The 18,842-nt window shown below is 40.9% G+C and overlaps 1 protein-coding gene across 1 annotated transcript in view; it reads right to left on the reverse strand.

Moving 5' to 3' along the window:
- Positions 1–1,311: 1,311 nt before the first annotated feature.
- Positions 1,312–18,842, reverse strand: part of ndst3 (N-deacetylase/N-sulfotransferase (heparan glucosaminyl) 3) — a gene marked incomplete at both ends in the record, with an annotated part of 47,234 nt that continues 29,703 nt past the window's right edge. Inside the window, 9 exons of the mRNA XM_079264382.1 lie at positions 1,312–1,341; positions 9,432–9,542; positions 10,421–10,523; positions 14,341–14,450; positions 14,640–14,810; positions 15,215–15,389; positions 15,914–16,037; positions 16,856–16,952; positions 17,491–17,673. Coding sequence (XP_079120508.1) covers positions 1,312–1,341; positions 9,432–9,542; positions 10,421–10,523; positions 14,341–14,450; positions 14,640–14,810; positions 15,215–15,389; positions 15,914–16,037; positions 16,856–16,952; positions 17,491–17,673 — 1,104 coding nt within the window. The remainder of the gene's footprint in view (positions 1,342–9,431; positions 9,543–10,420; positions 10,524–14,340; positions 14,451–14,639; positions 14,811–15,214; positions 15,390–15,913; positions 16,038–16,855; positions 16,953–17,490; positions 17,674–18,842) is intronic.

Raw genomic sequence — 18,842 nt, forward strand, 5'->3', positions numbered from 1 at the left:
TATGAATGTGCCAAACAAGGCAGATCCCATGCATTAAAGTGGTAACGTACCCTTGAGGTAAAACTAATCGTCCCTTAAAAACAGCTGTGACCTAATTAAATGCATCCAGTTGAAATGCTGCACACAAGGTCACTCATCTGTTCTGGCATGCTCATTAAAAACAACAATAACATGATAAGATGTCAGTCATATGCATTTCTTTAATTTTGGTTTGGTGTTTGACATATAGGGTTCTTTGCATTCAAACTGAATCTGAACAACAGAGGCCACTGGTTTGAAAAAGGAAATTGTGAATGTTGAGACTTGAATGAAACACTGACTAAACAAAACTTACCTGCAGTTTCATCAGTTTCAAGGGGATCTTAAAGAATTTGTGAATTAGGTGTGATATTTTGGTCGTTTTTACTTCCACAGTTCACATCTCCTCAGTCTGTAGAACTGAGATCATGCTCTGTTAGATAAACACATCCTCTGCATGGTTAACTTAAGAGTATAATGCCTAGGCTGAGCTTTTTGCTTTCAGTTACTCATTTCCAGTCCAAACCTGCCAATGAAAGTGTCAAATGACATCTTGAATGGGCGAAACAAGGATACCAGAACTACTAAAAACTAGTTTTACTTAAAAAAATAATTTACAAAAAGAAAAAAGAACCCATAAAGACAGGTGACAGCTTGTCAATCACCCTGAGTCCATGCACTTATCTCACAACCTTATTCTTTAAATGTGACAAAATTCAAAAGAAAAAACTCAAAAAGGGGGAAAATGCAAACCATAAAGTTGTGAGGCTTTTTTGTTCCTTTTTGTTTTTTTGTTTTTTTTTTGTCTTGAAGAAAGGTGGAACTGAACTTAGTGCAAAGTCATCTTAATGGGAACCACACACAGCTGACCAGCGCTGCTCTGGCAACATAAGTTATAGAAAAAAATAAAACAAAGATGAATCATAATCAAAGTCACTGCAGGTTTGCATGAGAGTCAGTTCAGAAAAGGGTTTGAGAATCAAGGACGCCAAATCCTCATGGTTTCCCATAATCCTCTGCATCAGTATAATGTGAGGCTTGCCTCACTATTATCCAGAGCTGTGTTCGTCTGTAGCATCCATCCATCCATCCATCCATCCATCCATCCAGTTCCAGCTCACAAACTGTCTTTGCGCTATCATGACTTCTGCTCCGTTCAGCAGCATCACAGCTCATAGATGTGATAAGGCATCCCGTCCTTGTCTTCACCTCAGCGTGCGCTAAAAGGTGGCAGCCATTGCATCTGAAAGTCAGGTGCTCCTCGTCTCTTCTTCACTGCCAGCGTCTCCATCTTTAACCCTGGTTCATGGATGCAAAGGTTATCTAACCTTCAGAAAGTGTTAGAGAGGGATTGGATGGGGAGAAAAGCAGAAAAAGAGATGTGAAAATGGGACAAAGTAATTTAATTGCACTTTTGTTTACTTATTGATTTAAATGCCAACCGTGGAAATGGAAAGAAAACATGCTGTGAATTCTGTGAGTGCAGTGGAAAATCTAACCAGACATACCAAGTGGCTCCCTGTGATTCATCTGTATGATTCACTGAGTCCACAAACAGAAAGACTAATGATGTTGAGCAGCGCAGAATAAAAGGGACTCTGCAGAGATCACGGCTGTCATAGTTTATGGATTTTGTTATTTGTTTCTTGGTTTTATTGTTAATCTTTGGATTTACATGTTTGGTATTCAAGTCAGCTTTAGTTTTAAATTGGTTTTCCTTCTGCTTTCAAAAGCTTTTGTTAAAGTTTTATGTTGGTTTTCTTGTATCTGTTGTTTCTGCACTGCTTGTGTTTTCTTTTCAGCTTTAGATATATATTAGGAGTGTGATTATACCTCATTATACAATAATATTAGCGATTAGCAATTAGCATTTAGCAATGAATGATCCAATACCGTGCTCATCCGTCATGCATTGTTGTGTTATGTTGACCTGCAAAGGGACTAAAGACAGCTTTGCTATAATCTGGTATACTTACATAGATGTTTATTAATATGCACTTTCCCTTTCTATGAATAAAAGTAGACTTAAAATAAAGTGAAATTTGAAAGAACATGCAGACTTCTCAACCGTTGCTTTGTTCAAGCAACCACTTCTTTCTTTAATCACATTTGATGGAAAAAAAATGCAGACATCCAAAGGCTTGCTATATAACTCTACTAAATGTAAACTGTAATACCTTGCTTTTTGTTATAACTAAGTTTTAAAAATATTTTTCTGGGACTTTTAGCAGGAGCATAGTTTATATTACATCCTGCTTTTCATCGCTGTTACGGCCCAAGCCTGCTGGAATGTGGAGGAAGATGTCCCAACAGCCGCACAAGACCAGGATTGGCCAGCCTTCTGCATCTCAGCCTCTACCCCTTGGCGCTTTAGGATTGGTGGAGGACTTTTCAGGACCAAGGCTCATTGGCTACCTCCTCTGCCACTCTCCTATTTAAGGGACATCATCAGCCTCATTCAAGGCAGCTGTGTTTGAGTGTGACACAGTTTGCCACTTTTGGACTGTTTGTGGGTTTTGCTGAGGTTTTGCCTTCTGGGACTTTTTTTTTACTTGCTGTAGAGTTACAGAACCTGTTGTGTTTTGTCTGTGTTTACAGAGTTGTTTGGGTTTTATTTTATTAAGACTTTTTGACTTGCTGTAGAGTTACAGACCTTGTAGTGTTTTGTCTGTGATTAGAGTTGTTTGGGTTTTGTGTTATTGTATTAAGTTATCTCTTTTGTATTGGGAAATTTTGAGTTATCCCTTATTGTTTTGGTAAATTCACCTATTTGTAAATAAATCTTATTGGTGAAATTTTAGTTGCCACTCTTTTGTGTTGCAACCCCCTTTTTCCCATAGACACCACTGGGGTCGTAACATAGTGGGGGCTCGTCCGGGATAACTTACTTTTCCCAGTGACTTTGTAGTTAATTGGTTTAATTTTTCCCTGGTGTGTGTACTTGCATTGTATGAGAAGACGAGGCATGGTTCAGTTTGATTTGGAGCATTTCCTTCGGGATCCCTCCCTGGATCAGTTTGACTCGTGCCGCAAGGATGATTTGTTCCTTATAGCAGGTCACTTTGATATTCCGTGTTCTAAGCAACTGGTTAAGAAGGATCTTAAGGCTTTGGTGGTGAAACGCTTGGTGGAGTTGCAGTTTCTGGTGGTGACTGACGTTGGAACTCCTGAAACAAAGGCTGTGTCGCCTGTGAGGTTGGTTCCCTCCACTGCGGCGGTGTGTGATCAAGCCGAGCTTGCTGCTCAACTGGGTTCTGAGGAACCGGAGGTGAAAAAAAGAGATGGAGATGGCCAGCCGGTGACTCCTGCCACTCTTCCCCGCTTTGATCCCCTCTCTGGCAGCAGCTCTGACGGCTCACGAGTTGAGGCACGTCTAAGAGTTCAGCTAGCCCGTTTACAGCTGGAAGCCCAGGAGAAAGCTCAGCAGAGACAAATGCAGCTTGAGATTAAAAAGCTGGAAATTGAAGCTGAGAAAGCTGTGAGACTACGCCAGTTAGAGCTGGACTCCCAAGCAAGGCTTGGGCTCTCACCACCCTCTGCTAGACCTACTGGGTCTGCAGCCTCAGTACAGCCTACCAGTCCTTTGGACATAACCAGGTTTATTGCTTTAGTTCCGGAATTCTGAGAATCTGAAGTGGACTGTTATTTTGCAGCCTTTGAACGCATTGCACATGCACTGCAGTGGCCTCAGGATGTTTGGTCCCTTCTCATCCAATGTAAATTGCACGGAAAAGCTCAAGAGGTAGTAGCAGCACTTCCTCTTACAGACAGTTTAAAGTACGACATTGTGAAAGCTTCGGTTCTGAAAGCTTATGAGCTTGTACCGGAAGCCTATCGGCAAAAGTTCAGAACATTTAAGAAAAGCCCCGCTCAGACCTATGTGGAGTTTGCCAGGGAAAAAGGCAATCTGTTTGACAGATGGTGTTCTTCATGTGGCATCACAAACTTTGAAACTCTAAGAGAGTTGATATTGTTAGAAGAGTTCAAAAATTGTCTTCCTGAACGTCTTGTGGTTCACCTAAATGAACAGAAAGTGCATGAGTTGTCTTCTGCTGCGGTGTTGGCAGATGAGTATACGCTGACACATAAAACAGTTTTTCATTCAACCGTACCAAAAGCTGAATCTGTACATGAAACTGTTCCTGTTGTACTGAAGACACAGAGAAAAGAGGTGAGGGAATGTTTTTATTGCCACAAAACTGGACACCTCATCTCCAACTGTCTGGCTTTGAAGCATAAAACTCACAACTCTCCATCAAAACCTAAAAGTGTTGGTTTGTTAAAATCAGGATTAGGTATGATGAACTCAGTTGACTGCACCCTTGACCCATGTTTTCAGCCCTTTGTAATTACCGGAGCAGTTTTGCTGGCTAATAATCCATCTGAGGAAAAACAGGTATGTGTTCTGCGTGATACAGGTGCATCCCAGACTATTATATTGGCTAACACATTACCTTTTTCTGATGCATCATATGCTGGGTACAGTATCATTCTCCGAGGTGTGGAAATGGGATATGCACCCAGACCAGTACATTTGGTGCATCTGAAAACTGATTTGGTGACTGGAAGTTTTCCAATGGCTGTATGTTCAGCTTTGCCCATTGACGGTGTTTCTCTGCCACCTGCAATGTCATTGCCTAGAAGGAGAGTAGTTCCTGCCCTTGAGGTTCTTGACGTCCTGGTAAAGTCTGGTATTGAAAGCAAAATATCCACGACGTGTGTGCTCACTCGTGCTCAAAAGCATAAAAAGAAAACAGAAAATGTTGAAATTGATTTGTCTGACAGTTCTCTCATGTCACTACTTTCAGGTGGAGTTACACAGGAGGGTACTGCGGAGAACGAAACAGTGTCTGACGTAAAAGTTCAGAAAGCTCTGCAACCCCCTGTTGACCTCACACTTCCGGTTTCACGTGCACGGCTGGGTGCCGAGCAGAGGAAGGATCCTACTTTGCAAAAGTATTTTGAGGAGGTGGTGAGTGCCAAGAAAGCAAGTGCAGATACTGTTGGTTTTTACATTGAGAATGACATTCTGATGCGACGTTGGTGCCCTGTAGTGCTACCAAATGCTGATTGGAATGTAGTAACCCAGATTGTGGTGCCATTGCTTTTCCGACACCAGGTGATGCATTTGGCTCATGATGGCGCATGATCGGGTCATTTAGGCATTACCAAAACCTACCAGCTCATACTAAAGCATTTTTACTGGCCTGGTCTTAAGTCTGATGTGACTAACTATTGTCGTAGTTGTCATACCTGCCAGATTGCTGGGAAACCGAACAAACCCATTCCCCGTGCCCCGCTTCATCCAATCCCTGTTGTGGGTGAACCATTTGAGCGTCTCATTATAGACTGTGTGGGTCCACTCCCTCGTACTACATCGGGAAATATGTTTCTGCTCACTTTAATGTGTGCATCAACTCGGTACCCACAAGCCATCCCCTTACGCCGGATTACTGCGCGCACCGTAATTAAAGCAATGACAAAATTCTTCTCCACATTTGGTCTTCCCCGTGTAATCCAGACGGATCAAGGATCTAATTTCATGTCAACAATATTTAAACAAGTACTACGTGAACTAAATGTTCAGCATGTGACCTCTAGCGCCTACCATCCTGAAAGTCAGGGCGCATTGGAGAGATGGCACCAGACAGTAAAGTCAATGCTACGTAAATATTGTTTAGAGAAAGAGAGAAACTGGGATGAAGGCATCCCCTTTGTGCTGTTTGCAGTTCGCGAAGCTCCCCAGGAATCGTTGGGTTTTAGTCCTGCGGAACTTATTTTTGGCCATACGCTTCGGGGACCCCTCCAGGTCCTCAAGGAGAAGTTACTAGAATCCCACACATCACCAGAAAGTAATGTATTGGACTTCGTCTCCTCCTTTCGTGAGCGTTTACATCATTCACGTGCCTTTGCTGCTGAGACTTTACAGACGTCTCAGAAAGTGATGAAACAACATCATGATAAATCCGCTGTTTTACGTGGTTTTCAACCTGGGGATAAAGTTCTAGCTTTATTGCCTATGCCTGGCTCGACCTTAAGTGCTCGTTTCTCTGGTCCTTACGTTGTCCAAAACAAGTTAAGTGACACTGATTATGTCCTTTCTACCCCTGACAGAAAGCGCAAAACACGCGTGTGCCATATTAACATGCTAAAGCGCTATGTGACACGTGATCCTGTTGCGTCTCCATCAGTTTCAACACCAATGGCTACTCATAGTTCCGCTCTCATCATAGCAGACTCCCCTCAAGGTTCCCCGGATGAGAGTATATCCACTCGGGTTGTGTCCAGATTGACTCCGCGATTGTCAAACTCAGAGATGTTAGTCTCTGCCCTTTTCTCTGCAACATTTGACAGAAAAGCAACATACAGACATTATGTCTCTGGTGCATGAACATTCTCAGCTGTTCAGTGATGTACCAACACGTACGACTGTTATTGAACATGACATTGATGTTGGTAATGCAACACCTATCAAACAACATCCCTTTAGAGCAAATCCAACCAAAAGAGCCCAGATGAGTAGTGAAACTGACTATATGCTTCAACATGGCTTTGCCAAACATAGTTCTAGCCCTTGGAGTTCACCATGCCTTGTTGAGACGAAACCTGATGGATACCCCAGGTTTATTACTGATTATCGGAAGGTGAATGCTGTAACTGTTACCGACGCATATCCTTTACCGCGGATTGAGGATTGTGTTGATACCCTTGGTGCTGCTCGTTTTGTCAGTAAGCTGGACCTTATGAAAGGATATTGGCAGGTCCCCCTCACTGACCGAGCATCTGAAATATCAGCTTTTGTCACACCAGATAGATTCCTGCAATACACAGTAATGGCTTTTGGAATGTGCAATGCACCAGCCACCTTTCAGCGCTTGGTGAATAAGGTCTTGTCTGACATCCCAAATTGCAATGCCTATCTGGACGACTTGGTTGTATACTCCCCTACCTGGGAAGAACATGTAGCTGTGCTCCGTAAAGTGTTTTCTCGTCTTGTGAGCGCGTCGCTTACCTTAAACTTAGCCAAATGTGAATTTGGCAAAGCGACTGTGACGTATCTTGGCAGGCAGGTGGGACAAGGTAAAGTGCGTCCAGTAGAGGCAAAGATTGCTGCGGTTAGCTCTTTTCCTGTCCTGGATACCAGGAAAGCTTTAAGGCGTTTCCTCGGAATGACAGGTTATTACCGCAACTTCTGCCGTAACTTTGCTACAGTGGCACACCCTTTGACATCCTTATTGAGCCCGAAAGTGAAATTTGAGTGGACCCAAGCCTGTCAACATGCTTTTGACAGTGTGAAATCATTGTTGGTGCATGCTCCTGTCCTTGCTGCACCTGATCTGACTAAACCCTTTAAGCTTGATGTAGATGCCAGTGCTGTAGGAGCTGGTGCCGTCCTTCTGCCGACTAGTAGTGACGGAACTGACCACCCTGTTTGCTATTTTTCTCGCAAGTTTAACCGGCACCAACTTAATTATTCCACCATTGAAAAGGAAACCCTGTCTCTGCTCTTGGCCCTCCATCACTTTGAGGTATACATTGGATCCAGCCCTGCTCCCACTCAGGTGTTCACTGATCATAATCCGCTAGTATTTCTCGCTCGCATGTACAACCATAACCAGCGACTGATGCGGTGGGCTCTCGTTTTACAGGAATTCAACCTTAAAATCCTACACAAAAAGGGTGCAGCCAACATACTTGCCGATACCTTGTCTCGTGTCTGATTTGTTTTGTGTACTTCCTGATTGTGTTTACGGAAACTGTGATTTTTAAGGTTTCCATTTTAAGGGGGGGAGTGTTACGGCCCAAGCCTGCTGGAATGTGGAGGAAGATGTCCCAACAGCCGCACAAGACCAGGATTGGCCAGCCTTCTGCATCTCAGCCTCTACCCCTTGGCGCTTTAGGATTGGTGGAGGACTTTTCAGGACCAAGGCTCATTGGCTACCTCCTCTGCCACTCTCCACCAGTCCTCCACCAATCCTGGGGCGGCTGTAGCTCAGGAGGAAGAGCAGTTGTCCTTCAACTGGTAAGTTGGAGGATCAATTCCAGGCTTCCCCTGAAATGCCGAAGTGTCCTAGGGCAAGACACTGAACCCCAAACTGCCCCCCGATGTGCCTATCGGGGTATGAGTGTGTTGAGTGAGTGTGTGTGAATGGGTGAATGTGACAAGTAGTGTAAAGCGCTTTGAGTGGTCTGTATGACTAGAAAAGCGCTATAGAAGTACAAGTCCATTTACCATTTAAGGGACATCATCAGCCTCATTCAGGGCAGCTGTGTTTGAGTGTGACACAGTTTGCCACTTTTGGACTGTTTGTGGGTTTTGCTGAGGTTTTGCCTTCTGGGACTTTTTTTTTTGACTTGCTGTAGAGTTACAGACCTTGTAGTGTTTTGTCTGTGATTAGAGTTGTTTGGGTTTTGTGTTATTGTATTAAGTTATCTCTTTTGTATTGGGAAGTTTTGAGTTATCCCTTATTGTTTTGGTAAATTCACCTATTTGTAAATCTTGGTGAAATTTTAGTTGCCACTCTTTTGTGTTGCAACCCCCTTTTTCCCATAGACACCACTGGGGTCGTAACAATCGCAAGATCCTTAATGTTCTCAAACATCCTGCACCTTTTCCCTTGTTCTGTTTCTTTTGTTTGCTTCTAAAAGGCTTGTTAGTTCTTGCCTCCTGCTAGCAGATTTGCTTCCTTGTTCATCTTCAGGTTTGACAGAGACGACACCACCTCTTGTATTTCACCTCACAAAGAGCCTCACACATTGAAATATATAGAATCTGGAGGTCATCCTGTTCAATAGATGACATTTTATACGTGACTTATACATTAAAAAAATAATTAAAATATTTACAGCTTGTTTAATCTTTTTTCTGACTCAGGATATAATGACTGTATAAAAACATTTTGATTTATCTTTTATTTTAATTCAGCTTTTGATTTCTTTTAACATGTTTGCATTAGAGGACGTTTGGTTACAAAATGCAAACCAAAGCTGGACATAAAAGATGGGCTACAGGTTTGGCTTTGAGACAAGAAATGTAGAAAATATACTAAAAATGTAGATTATAGGTGGTTTGACCAGTAAAATTAATTTAAAATCCTGAAATAGATAAAAAATTAAGTGTGAACTCAAGCTGTCGTCTGTTGTAGGGATTTACAAAACAAACGTTACAGAAATTACTGGAAAATTTAAGATTATAAAGCAAGTTTCTGGAGTTTTAAGAAACAAATCACTGTTCAGTCTAATCTCCTGTAAAATTTCTCAGTGATGGAAATGGATGATTTTAGAAAACTATCGGGTGTCACACAACAGAGTAGAATAAAGGCTTCAACGTTCGTCTTTGCTCCAAGGGCTAAAATATTCCCTACATAACCTTTAGACAACATGTATGATGGTGAGATGAGCATTCTGCTGACCTTCTGCAGCTCCTCTCTAAGCCAAGACGGTAGAGGTTGTCCGAGGCGATGTAGCAGCTTTGACAGCTCCACGTTGTGGTCTCTATAGTACCTGGAGAGGAACGCTCGAGCCTGGAGAGCAGCAGGGACATAAAAGAGGTGGGAAAAATAAGATGTGGGAAAGACACAGATGTGGGAGGAAAAAAGAAACATGGTATTTAATGAACTGAAGATTAATAATAAATGTATATATAAAAGAAAAATCTAGTTTTTATTTCTTTTCAGTAAGAATTTCTGCAACACCAACTGCTCTGTGGTATTAACTGAGCAAGAAGAGGGGAGAGAAGAAAATTACATGAAGAATACATGAGACACCCCCCCCCCACCCCCCTTCCTCTCTTGTCTCTCCTCCCTGCTGCTCACTCCATCACCTCTGTCCTCTCCCGGCCTCTCCTTGTGTCTGCTTGATGAAAGCTCAAATGCATTTTAATTACAGATGACACGGAGTCACAGCCACAAGCCGTGAGTGAGCGCATGTGTGGTGACAGACTGTATCCACGAGTTTGTCTTCCTGTGGGAGTGGGGTCTCTCAGAACACAGAAATCTGGATTTTGTTCTTCTTTCTTTTAACTATTTGTTTAAATCTTTTCCATTTGCTCACTAATCAGACCTCATATTTAGATTGGAAGTGTCTGGTTGGGTCTGATTTGTTGACAGTTTCTAGCTCTAGTATGCTAAGTCTGTTGTTTAGTCTTTCTTTTTTTTACGTTTACAAAAATAAATAAAATTAACTGTGACTTTTCTTATGCTTAAGTCACAGTTGCCCGTATAAAATGTCATTTATTGACGACCCACAGTTTTCTTCATTTTACCATTGATTTATACAAAATTAATAAATGCTAAAATGAAGAAAATCTTTTTTATTGGTCACACTTCAAGCATTTCATTCAGATTTGTATACCTGTCAACTCCAGTGCACAAGCTAGTTAAATAAGCTGAAACAAATTTACCTCCGGCTCCATAGGAGGGTACTTCCTGCCTTTGCTTTTTCCCAAACATTTTGTCCTTCCACCGTCCAGAAGCTGACACCAGAAGCCTTTCTGAGGGTCAAACCTAAGAGGTGTGGAAGAAAGAAAAGAGAGACAGAACAAAGTGGCAAGAAGAAGAGCGAGAGCAAAGTACACATTAGATCACTTTTAAAGAACGAGAAACATTTTTCTCTGAAAAACCAATGAATTTGAGACAGTGACAAGGTTGTGTTGAAAAGACGTTTTATTTTTCCTGATAAATCATGTTGTAGTGGTGTGAGAGCGACACGTTGTCATTTCTTATTTCCAATTTGTTGATACATATTGCAGAATATTTTGTAAGGAAATGTTACAGGATCAAAATCTGCCACTGAAAATGTGAGTAAGTGTGTGTGTGTGTGTATTTGTATGCGCATCTTCAGTTCAAGTGATTAAGATCAGAAAAAACTGTCAAATCTTTAAATAAGAGACTTTATGGACTTCAGCACAGCTGTTTGATGTTTGGAATGGCTTCATCTTTCAGAAACTACCTGACAATAGGAGCCATCGTACTCCAACAAAGCAGACTGAATTGTTACATCTTCATCGCATTCAGTCTGACTCTTCCTCATGACTGCTGTGCAGCGCTGTCTATTTCATTCCTCTTGCTGTCCCTCACTCTGTATTAGTGTAGACACAGTATTTACACACGTTTACTGTCTATCGGGTGACACAATAAATTAGTGATCATATTGTATACTGTGAGAAGGACAAACATCATCTATCTATCTATCTATCTATCTATCTATCTATCTATCTATCTATCTATCTATCTATCTATCTATCTATCTGTCTATCTATATAGCCAACATTTGAGATTTTCTGAAACATGTTTTCATACCAGAATATTACATAAAGTATGCCATAATAATTTTGTTGGGAAAGAGGACACAAAAGATAGAGCTATCATAAAACTACATTTGTTTATGTTTTGTAAATGAACATATTTAAACGGTCAAATGAAAGTTAAATTAATCAATAGAATTAATGATAATGTAATGCCATTTAATGTAATATATTAGACAATTGTGATTTTTGTCAAATATACAAAATAAATAAACAAATAAATAAATTGTCATCAGGACAAAAATGAATTAAATCTGATCTTGACTGATTCTCTTGAATGAACAACAGGTACACGGTGAGGCACACGAGGTGTTTATAGGAAGTAAAGACATTAGAAAAAAATAGATCTAAAAACAAGAAATGCCACTAGGGATTCAGAGGTGAAACCACTTTTTATGACACAATGATTAAAATTCACAAACTTGAAGAATAAATATTTCACTGCCTATGATTCCACTATAAAAACCCTCTTCACAGCTCTATGAACATCCCTTGTGAATTTAATGCTCTTTCTAGCAGAGCGCAAAGACTGTTGCAGCTCCAGAGCTCGTTATGAAACAACCTGCCACAGGCAGCGATGGTGGGTGACTGGGAAAAAAATGATGGCTAAATCATTGTTCTGTGTGCATTTAAATGTTGACATGTGTAGATATTTATATGTTTTATGTATAGTCTTTATGACTATTAGGCCTATTTAAGGGTTACACATTTCCACATACGTTTCCTTATATAGCAGAATTATAGCAATTATATGTGAAATTTAGATTACAAATTTATGTCCATTTAAGCGCCTTAGCCTTGTATTTTAGTGGCAGGAGGTATTTCTGTTGAGGATTAAAGCATCTTCTTTATCAAAAAGGCTAAAGTGTATGTGACAATAATGCAAATATTTTCTTTAACAGTGTGCATCACAAATGCAAAACAAATAAAAGAGAAAATTCCATTAAAGTTGCCCTCTTCAGTTTTGGTCTGAAAGGACAGGAAGAAGAGAAAAGCTGAGATAAATAGGCCTAAATTTGAATGGCCTGTCCTTTGCCATGATTAAACATAAACATCTAAAAACATTAGGCTTTTGCACAACTCAGTTTCTTTATCTAAAGCATGCATACCCAATAAACAAAAAGTGCCCTCATTAGTCTGTCAAAATGCATCTCTTTACAAATGATTTGTACGTATGTGGGTGTGTTTCAAGATAGAGGCTCTCTCTGCATCAGTCAGAGCCAGAAAAATCCTAGATTTCCCTGTCTGGAGGCTTGAGGGCTCACATGCTGATTGCATTCTGATGAGTGGCACTTCAGAAATAAACACTCCCCCACTCTTCTTTTACGCCTTGTAAAGGTCGCATATAACATCTCTAATGGAGAGAGAGTTAAAACAGAGCGACGGTGCGACTTATTATAAGAGCTACACTGTCTGACCAAACGAAGAAAAGAAAAGAAAGCTAGTGTAATATTTTGCTGGACCACTTCGAGCATTGAGCATTTAGCATGCACTGAGTGTGACGCTGTTTTCATAAACTTTTGTAATGTCCTAGCATTTCGCGGGAGTTGGATACATTTTTCACCAGTTAGACCAGTGCATACAGCTTTCTTCCACACAATCCAAAGATTCCCTGCATTGTTAAAGTCTGGAGTTTGTGAATGCTAATCTCTCTTTGAAAAGGACATCTCATGCTGTTTAAATCACTCTCAATGCACACTGACCATAGACTATGGCACTGACCCAACCAGCTGAAGCAATTCCTGATCCTACTGAATGGTTTAGAAACAAAATGCATTCAGGATCTTCTGGTTTGTTACAGACAACCAGATCCCACAGATCATCAGACAGAGCTAAACATGGAGAGGCAAAGTTCAGGTTTTATGCTCCTCGCATGTGGAACTAGAAAAGCACTCGGAGAGCACAAACCTCGGCCATCACCTCCAAAATTAAATCAGTTCTTCTTTATTCCATTTCCAACATCTCCTTAAAAATTTTGTGAAAATCCGTCCATAGCTTTTTAAATTATCTCGAACACAAACAAACAAATAAACAGATAAACGGGTAAAAAAGACCCTCCTTGGTGGTGGTAACAAACTAACAGAAAACTGCAAGTCTGCTGAAACTCTCAGCTGCTTTAAATCAAGAATAAAAACTTTTTTATATTCCACATTATAAAAACCAACTTTTAATTCTTTACACTGTAACTTTTATTTCATGCATTTTATCTTCTTAATTGAATATTTTTCTCTTTTTATTTCTTTAATTTACTTTTAGTGTGTTTTTAATGTTTCCTGCACTCTGCTGTAAAGCTTTCACTGTTTTTATGTAAAGCACTTTGTACATGAAATGTACTATTCAAATAAACTTGCTTACTCCCCCTGCGGCAGCAGCCTCTCAAAGGAGAACGCCGTCGCTTAGGACAGGCTCCAAGATAATGACAGAGATTCTGAGGAGTTCACCAGCATTTTACTCTTTCCAGATAAACATCTGATGCTATTTATGGGAAGTAAACCCAGTTAAAAAACATAAAAGGCCCAAACGATTTATAGCTAACCTCCCTTTATCAGACACTTAGGACACACACAGATGTTTCTTGGCCATGTCCTGACAGGTCCGGGTGCTTTTGGTGGTAAGACCTGGATCTTCCTAATGTTAGACACATAGTTAACTTCAGGCTGATTGATGTATTTATATAAGATTACGAGACCTTTAAGTTAGCTTACCAAAAAAAATAAATTTACTTGTGCCTATATTTATCATGATATTATCTATGTTTTTATTTGTTTTAATACAGGATTTACTAAGTAAATTCTACATATGCCATGTGATATGTGTGCTGTCTGTTTTAGAGTATGACAACACGTGGCAACAAACACTGGAGAATCGAACATGCTGTAGGGTATGAGATCTTTTTCCAGTAGGTGTCATCCTTCCCACAGGTTTAGAATTGGGGACTTGTTCCAAGTTTTATCTGGAATGACTGTGTATGACAGTGTGCACCAGGTGAAAGGCGGCACGCTGTATAAGACACTTACGTAAGAGCCTGGGAGTAGTTGAAATGAGGAGTGACGCCCAGGAACTTCTGCACTTCATCCATCACCGCTGCAGGGTCAGTTCTCAGCTGATGGCCGTCTATAATCATCACCTTCACACAGATACATCCAAACAGTGACACCGGGTTCTATTAGATGGCTGACTGGTGCAGCGTGCATGCAAAGCAGGTGACAGCTACTTCAGTGAAACTTGTGTTTATTTTTACCAGCTTCAGCATTTGTTTGACTTTTGCTGTTTGCAGCTGTGCATGTGCATAGGCTCGCATTTGTGATCACATTACCTGGTTAGCGGGATAGTACGTCAGCCACCTCTCCAAGTGAGTAGCATAAAGTCCAGGGATGAGACAGCGGCTCTGCAGGGAGCGCAGCTCAGCGGGAGCTCCCTTTCTCGCACTGATGACATCATAGAAGGTGAACTGCAGGGCTGCCTGGTCCTCATGAGCTCTTTGATGCTACGGAGGAAACATAACAGCCAAATAAGCTTCAAAGCTTTTACTCTGGACACAACAGCAATTTTGCTTTTTTTTTTTTTTTTTTTTTTTTTTTGTGGTGAGGAATAACAACTTATTTCAGATGGCAAGCTGTTGGTATTTACATCTAATTCATCAAACTGACTCCAAGAAAAGATTTTAGCATCTTCCTAAATTTGCTATGTTAAAATTTATAGATAAGTACACGCATATTATGTAACAACCAAATATAATCAGACTCATTAGCTGTATTCACAACCAACCTGAAGCACCATTTAGGTTAGAGAATTCTCCTTCGATGCAGGCACCTAAAGAGGTTTAAAAATAATACAAGTGCAAGGATTTACAGCTAATATATTCTTTGTGTGCTTTTGTGCTGTGCTTACCTGATACCAGCTGTAGGCCCTGTCAGAGGGGTTGATGAGCAGGGTGATGATCTTGGCCTTGGGCAGCAGGACAGCAGCTCGCCGTGGGGTCTCCTCTGAGGGGAAGTAGTTGGCACTCTTCTCAAACAGGAAGTCCGTGCTAATATTAGAGGGCACCGGGAAAAACTCCATGTACCTGAGGTAAAACAGAAACGTGCTCAAGATGCATGTCTCATGCAGATATCTATAATTACTGCAAGCTCGTGTTTTTTTTCCTCAAAGTCAAATACAGTTTCTAAAGTTGCAAAACTGTCACTTTTATTTGCAGTTACACAATGCTGGCATAAACCTGATGATATAGTTTGAACAATGTTTTTTGAAGCGTTTTCCCAGAGCCAAGTACTTATGGATGACTTTGGAAATTGCACCAGCTGCATCTGTGTCAGCTAAGTAACCCATTTATGGGTCAATTTAGACAACCATATGTCTCTTGGCTTATTTCTGCTGGCTTAAAAGATCATTTTGTGGATGCTGTTGAGCTGTTGTAAACAGCTTAATGAATCACCAAAGTAGGCAAGCCTTACAACAATCTATAAAAAGCTCAGAAATAATAATAATAATAAAAAAAAAGGGTTGTTTGTTATGTTCCATTTCACTTTAGGTACTGACTAGTGAAAGACAAGGAAGGAAAGATAGGTGTGTGCTTGCGTGTGCTGTCACCAGTCAATTCCTTTGTGGTAGTTGTTGGTGTTGAAGAACTGGACTTCCTCATAAGTCTTTGGACTGGGGAAGTTGCTGGAGATGGAGGGATGCATCAGTAGGAAGAGATAAAGTGCTGTCGTTCCTGGAAGAAAGGGCATAATTCATAACTGGCTCGTTAATTCAGCTCAGCAGAGGGAAGTCTGTGTGTGTGTTTCAGCATGTGTGAAAGCCATCATCTACTGATCCATACTGAATGATCTTCCCTCTGCAGATTTATATGTTGCTGGGAATTCACAAAGTGTGTCTACGTGTGTGTGTGTGCGCGCCTGCACAGATCACATGTCTCTTCTATCAAATGATTTGGAACCATCTGACACTAATCAGCAGTGAGGCCACGGTCCTGCCCTCTGTCTCAGCCTCAGCAGCACTCCTTTCACCCAGTTCCCTTCACACACTCTTTCACATAACCTCTAATAAAATGGGAATTTATTGTAATCTAATTGTTGTTGGGTTGCTAATGTTGCTATAATGACCTCTCCTTCCATTTGGAAGGTTATCACCCAGTTAATTAACAGTTATGCTGGACCTCCTCACCTCTCACCCAAAACGCCAGCAATTACAATTCCAGAAATCACACAGAGGCAACATCCAGGATCCAAATAATGCAGACACATTTTTAATAACCTTCTCTTTTTCAGTCTCTTTGATGGAGGCAGTGAGAGAAAAAGAAAAGATAGAGACATGGCTATATCAGTGCTGTATCTCTATGCTTCTACAGAAGACAGCATGTGGGTGGAAGAAAGGAGGTAAGAGCTTTCTCCTTTGTCTCCCTCTGACAGGGGTAAAGGCGCGAGAGGGGGGTTACATGAAAAGGCTCTGATGTAAACACCTGTGCACATACAGGGAGTCTCTGTGATGCATGTGCATGTCTGAGCATGTGTTTGTGTGTGTGTGTCTTACCTGTTTTCTGTGGTCCTACAACCATGAATTTGGGCAACCTGTCGCAGGTTTTCTCTTTAGACCAGATGTCTTTATGTCGTTTGTCATCACATGGGTTCTACAAAGGTGCAGGAAAGCATTCATGTACATGTAGAAAAAGCAAACATGCAATGGAGGATTCACCACAAAGAACTCCTGAATGACTTTTGATTTTCTTTGTGTGTAACTTGAATACTGCTAATAACGCTCTAAGCCAGTGCTGGCTTTAAAGACACCGGCAAATCATATCAGTTACATGTATATCCTCAAACATGAATACAAAAGAAGTCCAAAAAACTGAATCTACAGACTTTACTTTTTTTTTTTTACTCTACAACAAAATGAATAAATCAAGGGCACAAAAACAACAAAAGGAAACACTGCCTAAATAGAAGACCTTCACTTGTTTACTTATAACTGAGAAATGCCAACGCAAGGGGATTAAAAATATAATTAATATCAAGTTTTTATTTATCCTTTTTTAATATTTAAAAAATCGATATAAAAAAAAAAACCCATCTATTCACAAAAGCAGAGATATTACCCAGATATGTATTATGAGCAGAAGCATATACATACAAGCTCATACATGCTGGTTTGTAGCTGTCCAAACACACCTGCCAGAGTGGGTTCCTTTGTTCAGGAAAAAGCTGAAAATATTTGTGTGCAAGCTGCAGAGGTGGGAGCGTATTGAGCTTCAGGTTCGTCCATGAGCGTAGGAAGGAGGCCAGGTGGACAAAAGTGTAAAGACCCAGCCGATCGTTGCCATAATTAGACAGGTGGGTCATAAATATGCTTATCTGGAGGGGAAAAACACAGATGAGAGAAAAGGAGTAAATAAAAAGGTGAAGAATTCTGCAAAAACTGTAATTAAGTCCAAATCCCAGTTTTCATGTTTGCCCATATTTTTTTGGGATAACTTCAATAAAAGGCAGACAGATTATTTCTTACTGTGTGATGTGTTAAAGTCACAAACTGTGCAGCTGTCCAGAGGGTATCAATATTTGCGATCACCAGCTTTTAGTAAGGTAAGATTATGCATTAACTTTCAGCCCAGCACAGTTTCAAGTAAAAAAAGATAAACAGATAAACTGAAACTGATGCTTTCACCACTGCCACTAGATAAAGCTGAGGAGGCAGCATAATACTCCTCAGAGGCACTGGGTGAAGAGAGAGATGCGGCTACACACCAGAGAGTGTGTCACACTGTGTATGTGATGGTTAATGTGTGTGAGGAAGAAGGAGACACTCAGAGGCAGCGAAGAAGCGATAGTGTGTCGGTCCAGGCTATCTGTCCACGCCTCAGTGCTTTTATAGGCTGATCAAAGAGACAAGCTAAGATAGCTGCTGGAGACAAATGCACACAGAAACACACACGCGCGCACACACATACGTCTCCATACTTCTTTTGTGATTGCAGAGCTATGGGAATGTGTCTGGATAAAATGGTAACACCAGCCATTAAGATATTAATTATTTGTTGAATCTGAGCAAGTGTTTCTTTGTGCAAGAGTGATTGTGTGTCAGCATGTGGGTGATGTTTATGAATGTGAACACACCAAAACACACACGCCAGCCACACTTTGAAAGATTTCATTTTGACTAACATTCAATTTGACTTGTTCTATCTTACAGTAAGCTAAGCCTGAGCGCACCGTAATCTCGAACGAATCTCGTATCAGAATTTTAGTTTCTTTTTGCTTTTGAGCCTTAATCAAAAAGCATATTCCCAAGATGCATTTGTATAAATGGTTTCTACAGCATGAGCAGTGGAAGTACAGAAAACATACTCGTTCAAACAAGGGCTCATTCGAACATGCATGGTGAATTTCCCGGTGACAGGATTGTCGGTGCTTGTCTTAAACATCCAAGGTTGCTGTAGATACAGAGAGACACACTGTCGGGGCTTGATGGATCAGCGTCCGGCTGACCTGGAAAGCTGTTCAGAATACCGATTGGTTGAGGATGC

This window comes from Telmatherina bonti, assembly GCF_933228915.1.
Source record: "Telmatherina bonti genome assembly, chromosome: 3".
NCBI lineage: Eukaryota > Metazoa > Chordata > Actinopteri > Atheriniformes > Telmatherinidae > Telmatherina > Telmatherina bonti.